This window comes from Hydra vulgaris, chromosome 14 (assembly GCF_038396675.1).
Source record: "Hydra vulgaris chromosome 14, alternate assembly HydraT2T_AEP".
Lineage (NCBI taxonomy): Eukaryota > Metazoa > Cnidaria > Hydrozoa > Anthoathecata > Hydridae > Hydra > Hydra vulgaris.
The window spans coordinates 2892501-2914528 of NC_088933.1; the positions used below are offsets into that span (position 1 = coordinate 2892501).

The 22028-nt window shown below is 29.9% G+C and overlaps 1 protein-coding gene across 1 annotated transcript in view; it reads right to left on the reverse strand.

Moving 5' to 3' along the window:
* Nucleotides 1-11105, reverse strand: part of LOC136091226 (uncharacterized) — a 74219-nt gene extending 63114 nt beyond the window's left edge. Inside the window, exons 1-2 of the mRNA XM_065818366.1 lie at nucleotides 10911-11105; nucleotides 10687-10803 (exon numbers count right to left, since the gene is read on the reverse strand). Of these exons, the coding sequence (XP_065674438.1) occupies nucleotides 10687-10803; nucleotides 10911-10959 (166 nt within the window). The 5' untranslated portion in view covers nucleotides 10960-11105. The remainder of the gene's footprint in view (nucleotides 1-10686; nucleotides 10804-10910) is intronic.
* Nucleotides 11106-22028: the final 10923 nt, after the last annotated feature.

Sequence of the window (22028 nt, forward strand, 5' to 3'; positions counted from 1 at the left end):
ACTACTTCAGCAACATGTTGACTCCACATTCTTTCCCAATATTCGTAAGTTATTCCTCATTCTGGCAACTTTGCCAATTGGCAGTTGTGAGGCGGAGCGTTCGTTCTCTTGTGTACGCCGCATTCATTCATATTTACGAACAACGATGACAACTGATAGATTGTCAGATTTGTGGTTGTGCATCAATGTGTGATTGGGATGCATTATAACAATTAACACGATTGTGTTTCAACAGAAAAAATTGTAAATAACTTCATTGCACTACATCCACGTAGGATGCAAGCATGATCTCTTTTTTATGACTGTGTTTAGTAGTTTATGTTTGTATATTATATTTCAATGAATAGATAATGTGCTTTGGATGACAAATAATTATTTCTAAAACATGGAAAAAATCATAAAATTCTGTAAGTTAAAATCAAGTATTTTTTTATAATGTAGCAACCCCCTCCTTCAAAATCTTGGATCCGCCACTGCTTTTAGGGAGGTAAAGGGTATTCAAAAAAGCGTATAACAAAATGCGGGATGGAGGGGGAGGGGTAGGCAAAAAAAAGTGTTTGTACTTTATGGACAATCCCTTTTAATAGCATAACCAATCGAGACGTAAGGTAAGAAAAGCGCAATTAAAGTGTCTCAGTTACAGATTTTTTTTACGTTACGTCTTAATTGGTTACACTTTAAAAAGTTTTAAAAAAAACGTAATGTAACCTAACATAAAATCTATATTTGTGACGTATTTTAATTATGTCTCAAATTTGAGACATTATTTCGCAACGTTACGTCTCAATTGGCTTTTTTTTTTTTACTTTTAAAAGTGTAACCAATTGAGACGTAATGTAACGTAAAAAAAAAGGCGCAATTAAAATACGTATTAAATGCAGGATTTTTTTACGTTACGAAACCTACCATTTGGTTGTAATTACGTTACGTATCAATTGGTTACTTTCGAGCCCTTATTATAAAGGGTGGGAATAAAAGAAGGGTGGATAGGAATCTTAGTCCAGGTCTAATTAACGGGGCGGGGGTTAATAAAGGGGTGGGGGGATTTATAAATCCAAACTAATTATTTTTTACATAACATGCATTAAATTTTGTGCAAAATAAATAAATTATGAAAAAACAGTTGTTAGAGAGTGCGCATTTGACCACAAGCTATGCTAGAATTGAATAGTATTAAAACTATTTAATTCTAGCTTGGCTTGTGGTCAAATGCACATTTTCTCACTGCTGTTTTTTCATTATTTTAATAAGATTTATTATCTTCATATAAGTTTTATACTTTGGTGAGAAAATTACTCGACGATTTTTTAAAGCCTGATTCCACTGAAACTTTGATTTTTTGGTGACTGAAATAATGATTTGCGAATTTATAAGGCCAACTTTTACAGAACTTACCTTTTTTTGTTTTGAGATTTAATTTTCTGTTGATAACAAGCAATTTTTTTGTCATAAAATCATTAAATTACATAAGTTTGGTCATAAGAAAGTTTGTTTTTTAAGTTTAGACTTACCCAAAAAAAATTTTTAACTTAACTGAACTTTCTATTTTAAGAATTAAATAGTAACTTAATTTATATTTTAAAAAGTAATTAAGTTTAATTCTTTAAATAGTAAAGTTCGGGTAAGTTAAAAAACTCTTCCTCTAAAACTCTAAAAACAAAAAAAAAATTGAAGGCGCTTTCTTTTTTGTATAAAAAAAGTTAAATGTTTAGTTTCAATTGGTGATTTTGTCACGAAAATTCTCTTTTGCTTTTTTAAAGTTTTAATAAACTCACAAGCAAAATTATATAAACTGTCGACCTATATTTTAGATTGACGAGAGATTATCGAAAAATTTAAATGTTTAATTATTTAAATCTACTATTATGTTATAACATGTTATTTTTTGAGCTTGATGGTATATATTTTAGCTATCGCTGTATTCATTTACTAAATAAAAATACTTTAAGTATATATATATATATTTTTTTACATATTCTAAAATATATATTTACATATACTTATCTATATTTTCATATCCTTGTATATAAAGATATTTATATATAAAAAAAAACAAAAAATTATACAATATTAAGAAACCACACTTTTGATTGTTACTCAATGTTACGTCTTGTAAGGTTAAAAATGTTACTTTGTGTTACTTAAAAAGACCAGACATTTGATACGTAACGATATGTAAAAATGTTACATTGCGTTACGTTACGTAAACATAATACGTAACAGTTTCGCAACATTACGTCTCGTTACGTAAAAATGTTACGTCTTGTCACGTATGATTAAAGGACATTTTGCACGTATTGTAACCTGGTTTCGTTGCGTAACGAAACTCAAAAATGATATAGAAGAAATGTTTGATAGTAAAAAATCCTCTGGAACTCCCCAGTTTTTTGAACTACTTTGAGTTCCCCAATTTTAGATTAACGTTTCTTAGATCAACAACTGCTAGTTTTATAGGCTTCCCACAATTTGTTTAAAAAAAGAGTTGCATATATAAAATGTATACTTAATAACAAAAAAGTGGTAAAAGCAAAGCATTTTAAAAAAAATCAAATTTTAAATGTGTAAAGAATAACCAAATTAATTATGTTAGCTCAAAAGAGCAATAATTATATTAGTTTTTCTGGTGCTTTAGAAATTTGTGAAGGTCGACGAGAGAACGTATTAATTTGCTCAATAGGATTCATTTTGTTTTCAAATTCCTTTTCGGAGATTAGAGGAGTTTCATTGCTTCCATTAGGGGTTGGGGGATAGTTATCGAAGGCTGTTACTTCTAAATTGTTGTTTTATGTTTGAATTATAGGAGTTGTTCCAATGGGAGCCAGCTGTTTAGTAGACACTGTGGTCTCATGGCCATTAGGAAATCTCATTTAAGCATAATGAGGATTTGCTTCAATGAGCTGAACCTCATTTACTGAATTTTCATATTTACTTTGCATCGCATTTCTTTTTAAAGTACAGATCCCGGGTTGACAGGCCATGAAGGAGTTGAGGACCCAGATTATGATCTTCATTGAAAATTGAAAAGACGTTCATGTGGACTACAATATTGTATTCTACTAATTAATTAGTAAAAGTACATAATAGAGATATTGTAGCATAAAGTGTATCAGGTAAAACCTTTTTCCATGATGATCCTTTTTTTTGTTTGTTTTTGTAATTCACCTCCCCAAGGAAAAGAAGGCCATTAAAGATGAGAAGGCTACTTGTGATTATAACCCTCTCTCAGCTCTATAACTCCAAAACACGAAACTTAACAAACAAGGCCGCTGCGCGGAGAAACATGTTGAGCGCGGTACTACCAGGGATGTGGTAAGAATCGAACTCGGAACCTCTCGCTTATGAAGCGAGCGCTTAACCACTACACCACTACCGCATTATGTAGGCGGATTTCGAGATTTCAGAGTGTTTAATATCGACTTCCAAATAATTCCATTGTATCTTTCAACTTGCCCATTTCCAGTCGGGGTTGTTCTGCTAGTTGCAATCCCTTTTGATAAGAACCAGTGCTTTAGTTCAGAAGATATTAATTATGATCCATGATCAGAATAAACTAGGCATAACAAACATAGAAAAAAGATCAGCTAAACAGTTTATTATTGTCAGAGTTGTCATATCTTTTACAGGATAAGCAAAGAGAAAACGTGAGTATTCGTCTACAATTGTTAGCATATATTGTTTAGGGGTTGAAGAAGGAAATAGACCTTTGAAGTCAATAGATATACGTTCGAATGGCTGAGTTGCTTCAATTAGGTGCATTTCATTTGGGCGATAGTACTTGGGTTTTATTTCTTTACATATTCTACAATCTCTATATATTTGTTTTACATCTTCTACTAAATAAGGGAGAGTTCTTGATTAGATAAAATGATGGAGGTGAGTATCACCAGGATGGCAAAGTGCAGCATGCAAATCATATAATGATTCTGGACTTGCTGCTGCACATCTAACATGAGTAAATGTATCTGGACCACTATTACATTGGCCAGGACGATAATGGATATCATAAGGATATGGAGAAAAGGCTATTTTCCAACGCATTATTTTATCATTCTTTATTTTACTGCTTGATTTATAATCATACATAAATGCCAAAGATTGTCGGTCAGTGATGAGAATAAAATATTGAGCCAAAAGAAAATGGCGCCAATGATTTATGGCTTCGACTATTGCTTGAGCTTTACTCCTTTGAAGGGTTCGTGAATGGAATGCAACAGGCCTTCCATCTTGGTTAAGTGTTGCGGATATGGAAAAATCAGAAGCATTAGTCTCTTCAGTAGAAGGTATATTTTCATAGGCTGACACTTGCTACTGATTGAGTGAGAATTGAGTAACAGAGTTCAAAGGTCTAACTTTATCTGAAAACTTTCTTATCCATTTTGCATAGTATGAGAACATTCCAATAATACGCTGTAAAGACTTTGCATTATCATGTGGGGGTAACTTAATGAGAGGAGAAAGTTTCTAAGGATCTGGTTTTAAGGATCCATAAGATAAACGGTAACTTAAAAAATCTCAAGTCTCAGTTAAAAATACTCAATTCGCTTTATTAAATGTAATTCCAGCTTTAATGGCAGCTAATTTGAATTTAAGTAGATTTTCATCGTGTACTTTCTAACTATTACCATATATTGTAATGTTATCAATGAAAGGAAAGCACTCAGTTAGTTTATATGTTCTAACAAAGTCATCTATTTTGCGTTAAAAAAATGCAGATCCATTGGTAACTCTTTTGCAATATACTAAAAGGCATTTTAGTATATTGCCAAAGCTTATTGTCAGCTTCAAAAGCAGTATATGGTTGATCTTTTTAAGATAAAGGTATTTTGTAGTATGCTGAGCGAAGGTCGAGAGTACTATAAGTTTTGTATTTGCAAATTATGTTTACAATCGTTCTAGTCTTAGGTAGAGGATATACGTCTAATTGGGAATACTTATTAATAGTTTTAGAATAATCAACAATAAAAACAACTAAGACCTGGGCACGTCAAGGTGATTTACTAGGCTATATTATTCCAGCTAGGACCTGGCCGTGGTTTTCAGAGAAATTATTCTCAAAGAGATAGAGAACAAGTTCTCTATCTCCTTGAGAATGTTACAAATATCTCTATAACTCAAAGGTCCTAAGTTTACTCCCACAACCAAAGGTAAATTATTGTCAGTGAAATCCGGTTTAAAAGAATTTACAAGGAAATTGATCATCCATGAACAGTTTTATGATAAAGAATACAGCGATGAATCCTTAGTAAAAGATAAATCTAATCGGGAAATGTTCACATCGAATCCTCTTTTATCAAGAATTGTACAACAAGTAAATAACTTAGTTCCTGGTGAAATGAAAGTAAAATATAACATTACAAAAAGGAACGTGATGCCTTAAAGGAACAAAAGAGTAACAACAAAATAATCATTAAATCTGCTGATAAAGGAGGCTGTTAAGTTTTGATGGATGCAGATTACTATAGAGATAAACTTGTGTACCATGACCATTTATTAACTGAAACATATAAAAAAGTTGATAGTAACACAGATATATATGTTTTAAGAAACTCAAAAATCACGTGAATAAATTTAAAGATTGTTTAACAAAAAATGAAATTACTTATCTCAAAAATTATGAATGGAAAACCAGCAATTTTTATGTGTAACCGAAAATTTACAAATCTAATGCAATACAAAATTTTATAAAAGAATCTAATAAAGAATATATTGAATGTTTATGCCCAGATAATCTAAATGGAAGACCAATAGTTGGAGGTTCTTTTTCGCCTACCCAACGCCTTAGTGAACTCGTTGAAAAAATCCTATCACCTCTTGTACCAAAATTAACAACATATGTCAAAGATGATTGGCATTTCATTAGAGTACAACCTAATAATATGGAGTACCAAAATACTACTTTATACAGTGTTGATATTTCTAATCTTTATGCTAATATTTCTCATGAACTAGGTTTAGAAGCAATTAAATTTTGGATAAGTAAATTACGTGATGATATATCTTTCAGATTTTCGGAAGCTTTTATTTTAGAAAGCGTGAATTTTCTTTTAAAGAACAATAATTTTACTTTCAATCATGAGTTTTTCAACCAACTAATCGGAACAGCTATGGGAACAAAAATGGCTCTACCATATGCTTGTTTAGTAGTAGGATATCTTGAAGAAGTGAAATTATTTCCTAAAGTTTTACCGAATTTCTTCAATAAAATTGAATGCGAGAATATTCAAAACAATTTCTAAAGATATATGGATGATGGTTTTGTCGCTTTATTAAATTCAATTAATGTTAATTTGCTGTTAAAGTGTCTCAATTCTTTACACCCCGATATCAAATATACAGAAGAACAATCAAAAATTTCATATACGAAAACCACACAGTACCAATTTTTAAACTTTTTAGACAAACAGTCATTCTATATGATAACAACATTATTGAAACAGATATTTTTATAAACCTACGAATTCCTAGACTATCTAAATTACAAAAGCCATCACCGTAAACACACAAAGAAAAATATACCTTTTAAATTAGCTAAACGGATCATTTGTTTTGTTTCTAATCCAACAAAAATAGGAATCAGACTTCAACAACTTAAACAATTTTTAGTTCGATGCAATTACCCAGTAAAAATCATTAATAATGGAATTTTTAAAGCTCGACTACAGGGACCAGCACCTCAAAAAAGAGAAAAGAACAAAATTATACCTTTTGAAAGTACAAATTTTGCAAATATTAATTTTGAAAATTTGTTAACTACTCTACATGGTATTTTGAAACTATCTGTTTTAGACAATAAATTAAAATCAGTTTTTGAAAACACTTTTATTGTACTATCACACCGCCAACCAAAAAATATTTTAAGACATATTAGTACATCAAATTTTAATAAGAAACCAGTTTTTATTAACGATGAATGCAAGGTTGTAAAATGCGTATCAAAACGTTGTAAGTTATGTACAATGTATCTTCAGTTTGTTAACCTTTTTACCACATCATCTGGTAAAGTATGGTACATTAAAACTTCAGTATCATGTAATTCAAAATATATTATTTATTTTCTATCATGTAATGGATGTGATGGAAAAACAACATACATTGGCAAAACTAATAACCTAAGGTTATGAACTAATCTACACATCTACACATGCAGAACTAGTATTGGTTCAGATAAATTTGATCTGCATGTTTTCAATTGCCATAAAAATAAACCCTTTTTTTAAATTATTTCCAATGTTAAAACTCTCAAATGAGAATTTACTTTTTATTTATGAAGCTCACCAACATAAACAGGGACATGATACAATGAACATATAAACAGGAAGTAATTATTTTCACATTACTTTTAAAGTTTTCTTTACCAACAAGTATCAAGTTATGCTATATTTTTGTTAATAATAGTTTTTTATATAAACCTTAATTACTTCTTTTTTAAACTTTTTATAGGAAGTTCAATATAAAGAGTTTTTATAGTTTTGTAAATCTCATACACAGCTGAAGATTTTATATGAAAAGCCTTCTGTGTTAGAGAAAAATTTTTTAAATATTTGTCAAAATTTAACTAATAAATATATTTTACTCATCTTAGTTTGAAAAGTTTTTCTTTTGTTACCTGGAACATTTAATCATATTCGTTTAAAAAATTTTTGGCTAAACATTTATATATATATATATATATATATATATATATATATATATATATATATATATATATATATATATATATATATATATATATATACATACACGCCTTACCTCTGATTTTAGCCAGCTTAATGCCGTTTCTTTTCCATTTTGATGGTGTTAGTCTTCTTTTTTTGGCTTTGGATTGAATTTTGGGTTACGTAGTGGACACCATTTTTTTAAAGTTATGAACTCATTCTAAAAGCCGTTTGGTGGGAAAGCTAAGATAGTACTTTTACATCGAAATTATTATTTGTTCAAGAAATTATATCATTCTTATTTTTGACTTGTTTAAAAGGGGGGCATAGGAACATATTTAAATTTTGCAATTTATCCAGTACGCAGGCCTTATCCGTATTAGCAAAAATTACCAATTAGCTTGATTTCGTTAAAATGTAACTTAAGTTATAAAGTAAGTAAATCTAAAATATTTCTCATAAATTACCAATTTTTTTTTAAAACATCATTACTTCCAACGAGGCTGCAAGCAACAACTTTTAGAGTTGGAAGTTATTGGAAGAGAAAAGATGAAGTTTATAAAACAAGATAACGATTAACAGACGACTTAAAAGATTGTAAATTATATGAATCAAGAAAACAAGATAAAGGGAGCAAACTCTAAAAAACTGATGTTCGAGGAAAAAAAACTAAACTAATAAAAAATTTTGAAGCACTAAGCAAGAGTCACAGTAAAAAGATAAGACTCAACTGAGTAACGAGTACACAAAAATGAATGTTATTAGATGCTACAAGAGACGCGTTTTTGCACTTTGTCTAAAAAAGAAAAGGCATCATTAGAAGATCTGCTCCAGATATGGCAACAGTATTCAATACAAGGACAAATTTGAAATTTATGAAGATAAAGAATAGGATCCTAAGTTTGAAAGTGGCAAGCATGATAAAAAGATGCAACCTTAACAGACGCTAATTTTGCAATAAATTTGATATATGGTTTCCAAGAAAGATCAGCAGTAAAAGTTGATCCTAGAAGGCAAAGAGTAGATGACTCATCGAGTACATTACCGCTCATAAATATAAGAAGATCTAGATTGTAGCAATAACGGTTAGCTGAAAAAATTTAGTTGAAATTATAGGAAATAAAAAAGAGTGAAGACAATTTTTATAGTACGATTGGTAAGGAAGGATTTATCAATCTTAAAGACGTTACCTTATACAACGTAAAAATAGAGCTTATGGAAAAGACCTGCTTGCTAAACTTTATCAAAGGCTTTAGAAATATCTTGAGCGATAGCCCTAACCAATTCACATATATCTAATGCACGATAAAATCTATCGGTTATCACAGTTAGCAAATCAACAGAAGAATGTGAAGCTCGAAACCCATATTGATGATCAGAAAGTAATTTAAAAGAAATTTATTAGGTTCAAGATGACAGATTACGTGTTTGTAATTAAAGAGTCAAAAACCTCGCTTATTATAGGAAGAAGACTAATGAGGCGGTAGTTAGACAAGTTAGATCGCTCTCCAGAATTTTGTTTTGAATAGAGATGAAACAGATGCCGCTTTCCAACAGGCTGGAAAACAAGACTTTAAGCACTTGTTAAATAGTTTTTAAAGTATAGACGACAGCTTCAGAGAACAATTCTGCAAGACTGTAACAGATAGATTGTTCGGACCAAAAACTATAGGAGAATGTAAGCAGGACATTCCTTAAGATACAGAAGCTGAAGTGATACAAATGTCAAGCAATGGATCAACCTGTTTGACGGCTATATCAGGTAGGATGTGATTGGTGGAATCAAGAAATGCAAAAAGTTCAGCTTTTTCTTTAGGTGAGGTAATCAAATTTGAACGTGCATTACTTTGCACTTCTCAACGTCAAATGATCACATAAAAAGCCCATTATGTGTCCAATTTACAGCGCCTTCAATGTCTATTTGCAGTTTTATATAATCAGAGGGAAATTGAATGCTATCAGTTATTCTCATGAACTATATTAATATCAGCGTACATTTTGGTACGATTACTAATGCAGTTTTGTAAATCATTAACAAAGAACACAAATAAAATTGATCCACGAACTAACAATTGAAAAACGTTACTTGTCATTCGAAGAACAAAGTTAAAAAACGTTAATTGTCATTAAGAAGAACACAAATAAAATTGTTCCAAGAACTATCAATTGAGAAACGTTCCTTGTCATTCTTTTCCATTCGGACATTTGTTCTTCAATGACTACTCGATGTTGTCTATTTCCTAGCTTAGCAGTGATCCAGTTTAATAGCTGGCCCTGAATGTCATAGACATGAGGTTTATGAAAAAGTTGTTTGTGTGGCACTGTGTCAAATACTTTCGCGAAGTCATGAAAAGTTAAACGTCAACAAAATTTTTAAATAAAATAGTCAACTTTTAATTATTTTAAAAAAGTCAAAAGTTTGGCAACATGTAAAAGACATCTTTAATTTAAAATTTTTAAAACTTTTAAATCAATATTTAAATTTTCTGTTAACTGAAAAACAAAACGTCAAAGTGCTTTTCATTCCTTTTGGCGGCGAAAGGCAAAAATCTATCAAACTTAGCAGCCACAACCGGTTGTAAGGCCACTGGAGGTGACTTCCAAATTTTTTTGTCTTCAAAATTTGTTCTTGAGGTGGCCTTTATGGTTTCCACCTCCTCAATGGCGTTGACCTTTAAAACATCTTGTCTCCAAAAAAATCTATTTGGAGGCAGAATCCACTGAAGGTAGTAATCAGAACCTATCGTCGCTAAAATATTTTTTGGAAGCAACCGTCAATCGCTGCGGAAGGAAAGTGGAAGCGAAAAGGTTTCTGCCGTTTATAAAGTCTGATATAGTGAACAGCTTTATATATTTTAGGACGAGATTTTTCCTTTGTTTTATAATTTAATTTTGCCGTGGTCGAAGACATTTCTCCAAAGATTTAACTATCAGTTTATTAAAGTATTTGTATATTTTATATAGCATATAATACTTGTAGTATTACAATACAAAAAAAAAATTTATAGTTATTATTTTATTATAAAATTACCTTCTTGAAATTTTGTGTCACGTGATTGCTGATCATTTTCTAAGAAATCTTCAAAATCATGAAGTTGAATTTGCTTTTTAACATCGTTCAAAATATCTTGCTTTAAACTGTAGTCATCTATTAAAGAAAGTTTTTAATATGAAATTTTTAAGTACTTATTAAGTAATTTAAATAAAAAATATATTTTAAAAGAATTTAATAATAAATTATTCAAAGTTTCGCACATTTTGCAGTCACTGTTAATATTAATGTCAAAATCAGTATCAAGCACATGTTTCTTCTGATATCAAATATTAATATAAATTCTTCTTTTCAGAAAAATGTATAGTAATAAATCTTTTCTTAGTATAACTCAAAAGTGAAATTGCAAAAAGTCACTACTAATATCAATAATCTTAAATCAACACTGACGAAATTTCATCACAGTTACTTACATATTTACTTATAAGCTGTCTGTTGAAAAAAGTTTGTCTATTTGCTGTTTTGATCACAATAGGTTTATTCGTTATTATTATTTTACCAATATCATAATTATTATTTAACTATTATAATAAATAATTATTAACAAATAAAAATTTATCATTTTATTAAAAACTTTAAAGTATAAAATAATAAAGTTGTTAAAAGTAAAAATATAGTTATTTTAGAAATTATATGTATTTATATATATATATATATATATATATATATATATATATATATATATATATATATATACAGAGGTGGAAAAATAAAAAAAAGTACTCATGTAAAATTACTGTTACTTGAGTGAAATATTATTTAAGTACAACTAAACGTTACCGATCAAAAAGTTTACTTAAGTAAAAGTAAAAAGTAACTCATTTAAAACGTCGTCAAAACAAAAGTTACCGCGTTAATATTTTAACAGCTTCATTAATTATTTTTTTAGTTCGTTTAAAATTTTTTTTGAAACTCGTCGTAATTAAGTCAAAGCAACATTTTCGTTGTTTTAATAAATCTTCATTTGTTGTGAAATACAAACACTTTCAGAAAAACGATTCATGAAACTTCATAAAATTCTTATTGAATATATCTAATAAAATCCTTTGTGCTTCTTGTGCACCTTTACTAAGAATACCAATAAGTATGATACCAGGGATATTAGTTTAACATCTAAATTTAAGGTTTACATTTAAATTAATATACCTGTTTACTTTAAAATTTAAACAGGAGTATTAATTTAAACTAATTTACAAAAAAAAATATCAAAATATTCATAACTAGCTTTAAATTGACATTTATATATGGTTACTTATTAACAATTTAGACATGGGTATTATATATTTATATATGGTTTATCTGAAGAAAAGAAAAGAAAAGTAAGAAGAAATCTGCTTTGAAATTCTACAAAAAAAAATTTTAAGTTTTTATTCGCAAATTTTATAAGTAAAACTTTTACAGTTATGTTTTCAAAATTTTCATCAATGCTAGGGTGTCCAAAAAAATCACTTTTTTTGTAATTTCAATGTGCTCTCTACTAATTTCCGTTTTATCGTTCCTGAATAACTCCTAAAATCTGTAAATTCTGAGTTGTACTGTTTTGTGCACTTCCAAACAACACTATCTGTTTTTCACTACGTTTTAATATGATTTAAAAGTTGGTACACAAGTAACTCCCTTAGGGTATTATTAACAACTGGTATAATTCCCTATGAACATTAAAACGATTAATATAATTCCCTCTAGACTATATTAAATTTTTCTATAATTCCCTATGTACATTGTTAATAATTGATTCTCAAATAATTCCATTTTGACATTTTTTCCGCACAAAGGAAAAAAACTATAAACATAATAAACAGAAATATGAGAGGGAATAACAAACAGTTTGAGACTTCACAGATTATTGGTTTGCAACATTTATTATAAACCTAGTAAAAAAATAATTATTTTAAATTTCATAAAGAAAATAGCAAGAAAAAAAAAAGTAGGATGATAATGGGACAGAAAAAGTAAAAACGAAAAGATACAGAAAAGTTTAGAAATATTTACTTGTTGAAGTACCCACAAAGAAATTATCTCAAAGAAAGCTTCCATCTAGTGGCAATATTTTGGGATATTATCAGTATATCCTTCGTTAAGTACAAACCCATTTTTACTAATGTTGGTTGCAAGTTGAAATCAAGGGATCTTGTTTGTAAAAATGGTGTTTGTAAAGATCCTGAAAACTCCTGCTCAATATATAGGATTAAAAAACTTTGATACAATGCTGGTTTTGGCAAGAAATTTGTGATTTCAGGGTACAACATCAATACCAAAATCATAAAATTTAATTTAAAGTATAAGAAATTGATTAAGTTGTTATCTCTAAACTGAGACAAAAGTCTTGATAAGCAGTCTAAGATAAAGATTAGATAAAAAGCTGATAAGATTCTGTGATTTCTCCACTGAATCTTATCAGCTTTCCGACATCTCAACTAAAAACTTTGAAAATGATTACCTTGCAGAATAAGAACAGATGATGCTAGAATATATATAAAAAAGGTTCATTAAATTATAACTTTCAGAGTTTCACTTGAGTAATAAGGTTTGCCAGACTCAAGCAATGATATACTATTATTTTTTAAATATTTACAGCAGTATAAGTTAAACTCTTTTCATGGTTTGATATCTTCCAAAAACAACCAGAACGAATGTGACTTAATTAACAGATTTAGATCTATTTTAGTTTCTATGAAATTCAGAAGTTGGGGAGGAAAGGATATATGGAAACAAGAGGTTGATGGAGACTACAGTAGAGGATTACTGAAGCAAATAGTAGAAAGGACAAGCGAAATAAGTTGAGAGATAAAGAATTGGAGAGACAAAAAAAATTAAAAGATATCAATCATGTTTTAGTGTCACATGACTCCATAACAGAAGAGGTTTAATTCAGCAGTGAAGGAGTCAAATGAGGACTATGAAATCAACGAGGAATAAGATTTTCAGGATAACGGAAACGCATGTATAGTTTTATTTCAATAACAAATTTATACTTTAAAATTGTTTTGTTGAAAAGTAAGTAATTATAAATAGGTAAAAAAGATTATCAATTGAGTATCACCTTGGTACAAGTCTAGAGATGCGATAAATCTATCAGTGAATGTTGAAAAACCTATTGAATGTAGTAAAATTCTAGCAACAAGGTTCAATGTTGGTGGACGACTTCATTTGGCAATTTTAAGAGAAAACTTTTTGTTTTGTTTTGTTTACATTAGTTTGTCGTTGTTAAATAGTGATAAAAATAATAATAGTAATAATAAAATATAACATCTACCTTTTACAAATTTATAATGATAAACAATAAGAACCCAACTTTTTTTGTCATCAGAACCTTAAATAAGCCATTTTTTAAAATGCATTTATAAACTTCTTACAATGACTAGATAAAATAAACTAATAAATTTCTTAAAGGTTGAAATAAATAAACTTTATAAAAAATATAGACTAATACTATAAACGAGGTAAACTAACTTAAGCAAAATAAGTTAACGCTTAATAATAATAGAAAGTTAACAATTTCAAGATGTTACTTTAAGTAGTACAGCATAAGTACGTGTGTCCATGGAAAAATTAAAACTTTTAAATCAAGCTTTAAAAACAGGAAAAGAAGAAGGCAAATCAAAATTTTGAAAAATAACTTTATTCCAAAGATATAGTGCGCAATATTCAATACAAAACTGATTAAACTCGGTTTGACAAAAAAATTTGGTTTAGCAAATCATTATTTATTACGGTATATTTGTTGACCGGTTTTAAAGTAAATTTATTTATTACGGTATATTTGCAGACCGGTTGTAAAAATATTTTTAAAAGCGTTTTTTCCACATATAAAACATAAAACATTGAACACATTTAACTCATATATGTTAAGTAATCTTATTTTATTTAATAAAAACTTCTTAAATGTTAAGGTGTAGAAATTGATGATATACCACTATAACTCTGATACCTCGAAGCATACTTCATAGAAAGAAGTTTAAATACGTAGAACATGAAATTTTGTCCCGTGATTTTTAATCACGAATCATCTTAAAGGCTTGCGGCTTAGACTTTATTTTGATAATAAACTGTTGAAACAGATAACACCAGGGCTTAATTTTGTTCAAAAAACTGAGCAGCTTGTAGTTTCAGTGAGCTCCCCATATTCCGACTACATGGAGGACCACCTTTAAAGCGAGTTGACCAAGACGAACAAGGGAATTATCGTTTAGAATATTATGAAGGTAGAGAGCAGATCACTGGTATATGCTGTTATACAACGGAGCAGCCCAAAATCTTACAGATATTTTAAAAGATCCAATAATGCGGGTAATGCAATTCACATCCATTAAGTATATGTATTTTTTTATATGGCTGCTTTTACTAGTGAGAAAACCAAAAGTTCAAGAAGGGGTCTTTATGTAAAGCTAAAATAGTAGTCGCTTGAAATCTGCAAGAAAATCAATGAAAAGAAAAGTTTATGCAAAGAGATGGTCAAAAAATTGGTTCTATTCTTTGCACTATTCCAGAGGAAGTTAAAATATTTTTGAAAAATGAAACTACTAATCTAGTATTTTATAGGATCGATTAAGGAATAGTCTGTAAGCTTCGTCCTTACTTCTGCGTCCTTCTTCCTTAGAGCAGAACTACAAGATTTTAAGTTCCATTAAACTTGCTTAAACATTAGGTAAGGTTTTTAGGAGATGCTATCTACATCCTCACTTTTTATATGACTAAAGATATTAGTAACATCTTGACATAAGAAAAAGGTAGTTGAAAGACACAAGTTTATTCATTGCAATTTGCTATGTTCCATGGTTCTAAAATATTTTTTTAGGGTTCCAGGTTTCCTACAATGATTTTTTTTTTAATTTTATTCAGGTGTTCCAAGAATTTCTTACGGTCTTATCACGGAGCACAGCGGATGAGGATTTAATTGGAAGTTCACGCCTTCTTCCTAACCGATGTCGCAAAGGTGGAGTTTGAGCCATGGATTTTTTGCTTCTGAGGCAAGTGCACTACCACTGCGCAACGGCTGCTTGATTTGTAAGCTATCCTATCAGGGTTGCACAATTTGAAAGATATCCAGGAAGCCTTTGAGCTTTGAGAAAGGTGATTTAAAAGATTGTAAATGCTTTGTTTCTGAGTATGAGATGCCATACAAGGTACTTATCTCCCAAACTCTATGTTTTTTTCTTTGAGGATAAAGAAGTTACAACTGAAACAAAACAACAAAGGGCGCAAGCTCTGATTGAGTTTGAAGAGCTAAGGCGCTTCAAACCATTAAATTTATACATTGGAGAGACCAAAAAGCTACCTGCTGATTTCCGAATAAAACTTTCTCTTCAAACATATTAAAATATCAAGGGCAAGTATAAAAGAATGGCTAAATAACTCAGCCAACATTAAGGTATGGGTAACGTATGGGCATATATAGTTTGTCAACTAGAACTTTAATGGGTTTGCCCACCAGTATCCATATGGGTCCCAACTAAATGCCGTATTTAAAAACCGTACGGAAACTATGTGGGTTTGCTACTGGGACCCATATGAGAAGCCCTATGGAATCTCGATGTATTTTGACAGCGGTTTTCATCTGGGAAAGCCGCGGACCGCGGTTTTCATAAGGTCTAACCCGCTAAGTAACCCGTATCAGTTCCAGTTATATTTTTATTTTATAGTATCTCATATAAAATTCTTGGAGTTTCTAAACACTACTTTTCAACAACACATAAAAGCGAAACCATAAGGTTTCATTCTTTTATTTAAAATTAAAACTGTTTTGTAAAATAAAAATGAGTAAGATTTCAAGCTTTACTCATGTGTTGTCACTATCGAAATTCGTCTTTACGGCTTATCACAAATCAAAAGTTTTTCCCATATCGTTAAAATTACTTCTTTGAGAACCGCTTGCGTGATACAACATATTTTTTAAATGTGACCTGTAAAAAAATAAATTTAAAGTATACAAATGTAAAATAACATATCTAAAAAAACAAATAAACTGAGCTGAACTAAACTGTTAGTCTTGAACATTATAGTAGGGATTGTGGCTGATTAATTTTTAGCAATGAGCTTTAGCTTGAAAGTGAATCTAATCAGCTTAGTCAGGCAATCAATAATCAGCTTAAACAGCCAATCAAATAATCAGCTTAGATAGCCTATAACAAAGACTATTGAGAGTGTAAATTAAAAAATTATTTTCTGATTTTAAAATGTCTCTATTTGTTTAACTAGTTTAAACATTACAAGTCATACCTTTTTATATATGCTGTCAGTAGCATTACAAAGAGGGACCAAATGAGGCTTTGACCCCGGGTACATGTAGTTTAGAGGGCGCCAAAAATATATTAGGAAAAAAAAAAATTTCTCTTAATATAAAAATATACAATTGTTATAAGTAGCTCTTTGCGACCAACATTGTAATGGATTAGATATAATTTGGTTTGCCATTAGGTCCTACAACACCTGCAACAAATTTATTTAATTTTCTTCCTACTAGATACTGTGATATCTCTGCATTAAAATGCTGCTGAGCCTTAATAATTACAGCATTGTTTAAATATTTTGAGAGGTATTCCTTCTTAATATAGCACAGGATTTGCTTCAGGTACCGGGGAATTATTGATGTTTGGTATTTGATTGTTTTTAACTGCTTGTACTGCCTATTCTTTAGTTTTCTTTCTACGTCCCAAGTTGTAGTTCCAACTCCTATACCATTTTTGGTTCTTTGATTAACTGATTTGAACTTTGAGTGTGACTGCTAAGAGTGTATGAATACTAAAACCTATTGGGTGATTGCATGGACCTTCTTGTAAATGCTCAACAACTACAGCAAAATCTACACCTGAACCAAATATATTATTCAAATCACATAGCAGTATAGTGAACAACACAAAATTTTCTGAAAGAATTGCATTCTCTTCTACTCCAATCATTCAATTTTGTCTAACAGATGATATTATTAATAGCATACAGTTATTAGTGGCATACTTTTGACCTTCCAAAAACTTTTGAGCTTGCTTAAAAAGATGTGGTATATTTTCAGAGTGCTTCAATACTTCCTACTCTTTATCGGTTAGATTTGTTGTTATCCTTTCATGGATATCTTGAATTGTTGTAATATACAGTACTGTGAATAAGTTTTAGACCACTTACATTTTTTCAAAAAATCCCGGAGAATTCTTCTCTGATATTTATCTTTGTAGTTCTAAATTATAAAGTTATTAAAACACATGTATTTCAGACAAAATTTAATGTCAAACTTCATAAAAAACTCTTTATATTTATAATGTCCTCCTTTTGCCTCAATCCCAGCCAATATTTGCCGGGGAATAGATTCATACAAATTAGTTATAAAATCCTGCGGTATGTTGTGCCATTCTCTTTGAAGTATTTTAAAATATTCTTCAGCATTTTTGGGAGCATGTTCGACCTTCTTTCTGTCCAGGTAATCCCAAATATGCTCAATTATATTCAAAAATGGACTCTGGGGAGGCCAGGTCATTAATTCCAGTACTCCTTCTTCTGCCATTTCATTTAAATAATTTTTTTGCCACTCGGGAACAATGTTTTGGGTCATTGTCCTGCTGCAGAATAAAATTATGACCTATTAGTCTCATTCCGGATGATACAGCATGGTGCCTTAAGATATCCACATAACGTTCCCCGGTGAGTCGCCCCCTATTTTAATCAAATTACCTACTCCAGATGAAGATAAACAGCTCCAAGCTGGTAAAGAGCCTCCTCTGTGTTTAATAGTAGGGTTTAAACACTCGGGCTGATAGGCTTCTTCAATTCTTCTTCAAACATATTGGCGTCCTTTCGTTCCAAAATTTTCAAATTTAGACTCATCGGTGTACAGAACCCAATTAAACATTTCTTTGGCCCAATTTTTGTGTTGTTTTGCATATTTATGTCGTTTTTCCTTTATTGCCACACCGTAATAATGGTTTTCGAACACACTCTCTTAATCTTAAATAATATTAAGCCTAGCCCGTAAGGATTAGTGTCACAGTCATCAAGGATGGCTTTTTTCCAAATTACGATTAATGTCACAGCGGAAGAAGATATTTGTCTCTGGAATACGCCTAGGATATTTTTTAGAATTAGAAGCCAGTTATAAATCCATGCATGGGTGTTAAATCTATCATAGTTTTCTGGAGTATGGCTGGACTGGCTTGATGCCAGTCCAGTCATACTCTAGAAAATGATTGAGTAAAATCTTTTACGCTGCATACTAACAACACAAGACTCGAACGACATGAACAGCATGAACGACAATACTGAACGACATGAACAGCACAAACTTAATAAGACAATTTTAAAAATCCTTGAATCTTATCCCAAAGAATGTGTAACAACAAGCTATTTTTTTGTTGTAAAATACATCATCGTTCGAAAATGGCTAATGACAATAATATAACATGTTACGAGCTTTCATCATGGTTGGTCTATCATGATTATCTGCTTCTTTTGTTAATAAATTTAAAGTATGTGCAATACAGACTAACCAATCATACTCTAACTGATGCAGCTTGCTGAGTAAACAATCTTGAAAAAGCAATCATGATTGCTTTATTATTTGTAAAACTTACTAAGACGTTCTTATACTCAAGAGCAAACATTCTATAAAGATCTTCAATCTCCCTAAGATAATCTACAGCTTCAAGACAACTTTCGATTTTTTTTTTACTATGTCCAGGGAAAAGAATTTTAATTCTTGTTAAATATGAATTAAATATAATTATAGAAATATTATTGATTAATAATAAGTTAAATTCTCTTTTCTCTAACTTCTCTATACTCTACTTCATCATCATTACCATTTTCCAATTTTTGAGTAATATTCATCGACATATATTTTTGAGTAATATTCATCGACATATATTTTTGAGTAATATTAATCGACATATATTTTTGAGTAATATTCATCGACACATACTTTTGAGTAATATTCATCGACATATATTTTTGAGTAATATTCATCGACATATATTTTTGAGTAATATTAATCGACATATATTTTTGAGTAATATTCATCGACACATACTTTTGAGTAATATTCATCGACATATATTTTTGAGTAATATTCATATTATATATTCATTATATACTACTAATTATAATATAAATATAAAAATAAGTTTATCACAATTTATCACTAATCATAATTAAGATAATTTTTTATTCATTTTTTTTCCATAATATTAAAAATTATCCATATGAATATAATTAATAAAGTTAGGTGTGGTATTAATTAAAGGTAAAATTAGTTGTAATTCATAAAGGTGAAAACTAGTCAATAGAGTGACACCCTAACAAAACAAACAAATAAAACAAAAAGCCTTTTTATTATATATTACAATTGTTAAAATATTTAATACTATTAGTTTAGTATTTCAGCCTATATTTACGTTCATTTAAGAATTGCTCCATGCAGAATTAAACTCCGAGGTAGTTATAGTTTTGCAACTGTAATAACTGTAACTGATTGTAATAATGTTAAAAAATAACATGGTAAATAAAATTTAATTTCTAATTGTTTGGAATATGTTGAACATTTGGAATTATTGTGTAGCAATCTTTACAATCATGAAAGAATATTCGAACTTATTTTGGTTCTCCCAAAATTTTGAGTCCAAGACTGCGGCCTAGTTGCCCAATAGATAAATCTAGTCCTGACAGCAATACATATAAACAGTAATAATTTTTGGAAAATTTGTTTTAAAACTTTTTACATATATGTTTAAATTGCGTCAGTATTTTAGATTTTCATTGAATAATTTCTTACATGCAGGGTTGAAAAAAAACATTATAAAACATAGGCCTGAAAACCAAAGGAAAGTCCTTTAATTTGATGTTGAAATGCCAAAAAAATATACAAAAAACGCTAATATTAGCCATCTTTTTTTATAACACTTTAAAATTTCACTATTTAATTACGCCGCCTGGTTTCTCTAGTTTAAAAGTAATTAAAATTCTCATGAAAATTCCGAAAGTATTCATGAAAATTCCGATGCAAAAAATTTGCAAAAAACAAAATGTAATTATAAAAGACTCTCTCTATCAGAAATGTTTCTGTATTTCTGTTGTAAAATTAAAATGGCGAATGTTATTGAGTTTGACGACCGAATATTATTGAGTTTGATAGCCTTAATTTACCGGAAATTGGTCGCAGTTTTCAAAACAATAATAACGAGCGCATCCAGTGGTGCAGGGAGTTTAGTTTACTTGTTAGCAATATGATCTGTTCTCGATGTAACATAAAATGCAACGAACGAAATAGTCATAATGTCAATGGAAAGATTTGGAGATGCATGCAAAAACAACGAAAAAGTATTCGTGTTGGAATTTTTTTTGAAAGATCTTAATTAAAACTTTGGCAAATAATTGGTAGGAGGACCTGTTGTACCTTTGACCACGTTGTACCTTTGGTCACTCTACTCTGTCGGCTTACTATTATTTAAAAAAAAAAACGTGAAGTGCCATTTGAAATACTAGTCCATGACGACTCTTCTCACAGTAAAACATCATACTTGGGATAGATGGTATCAATCCACAAGTAATTATAAGATTTAGCTCTTAAAAAGTAAATATTTGCGTTAATCTTGTTCTGATTTTAAAAATGTGATAAATTGCTGTTTGATTCATCTGCGATATTATAAACATTACCTAACATCATTTTATTGTTATGGAAAAGTTTGGATGATTATGTTTCACCGTAAATGTGGATTAAGACGATATTTGTTAAAGAAACCCATCTCGTGTACCTTTGACCAGACTAGGATGTTGTACCTTTGACCAACAAAAACTAAAGAAAATATGTGACCCTTTCTAAATAGTTATAATAACTGATTTTGTTTTAAAAAAATTAGTAATACTAATAGTAATACTGAGTATTGTAACTTCGATACACAAGTCTTTGCAAGATTGTAAGGATTGATTTTTCTAATTTTTTTTAGACAATTAGGATTGATTACAAAATAGTTAGATTTTTTTTTTTATTGATATAGGTATTGGTACGTACGATATAGCGACTAAAGAAGGATTACTCATTCCTGTAGCGCACCGCAATGCAGCAACCTTATTACCCATTATTATACAATGGATTCGTCCTGGAACAGAAATATTGAGCGATATGTGGGCAGCATACCGAGGTTTAGCAACGCAAGGTTTTCAACATGGTACAGTAAACCATAGTTTAAATTTTGTTGATCCTGCAACAAATATTACAACAAACAGGGTTGAGGCAATGTGGCAAAGAAGTAAAGCCAAATTCAAAACTATGTTTGGGCCCACAAATCGAGAAATGATTCCCGGTTATTTGTCAGAATTTATGTCGGCGCGACGTTTTAAAG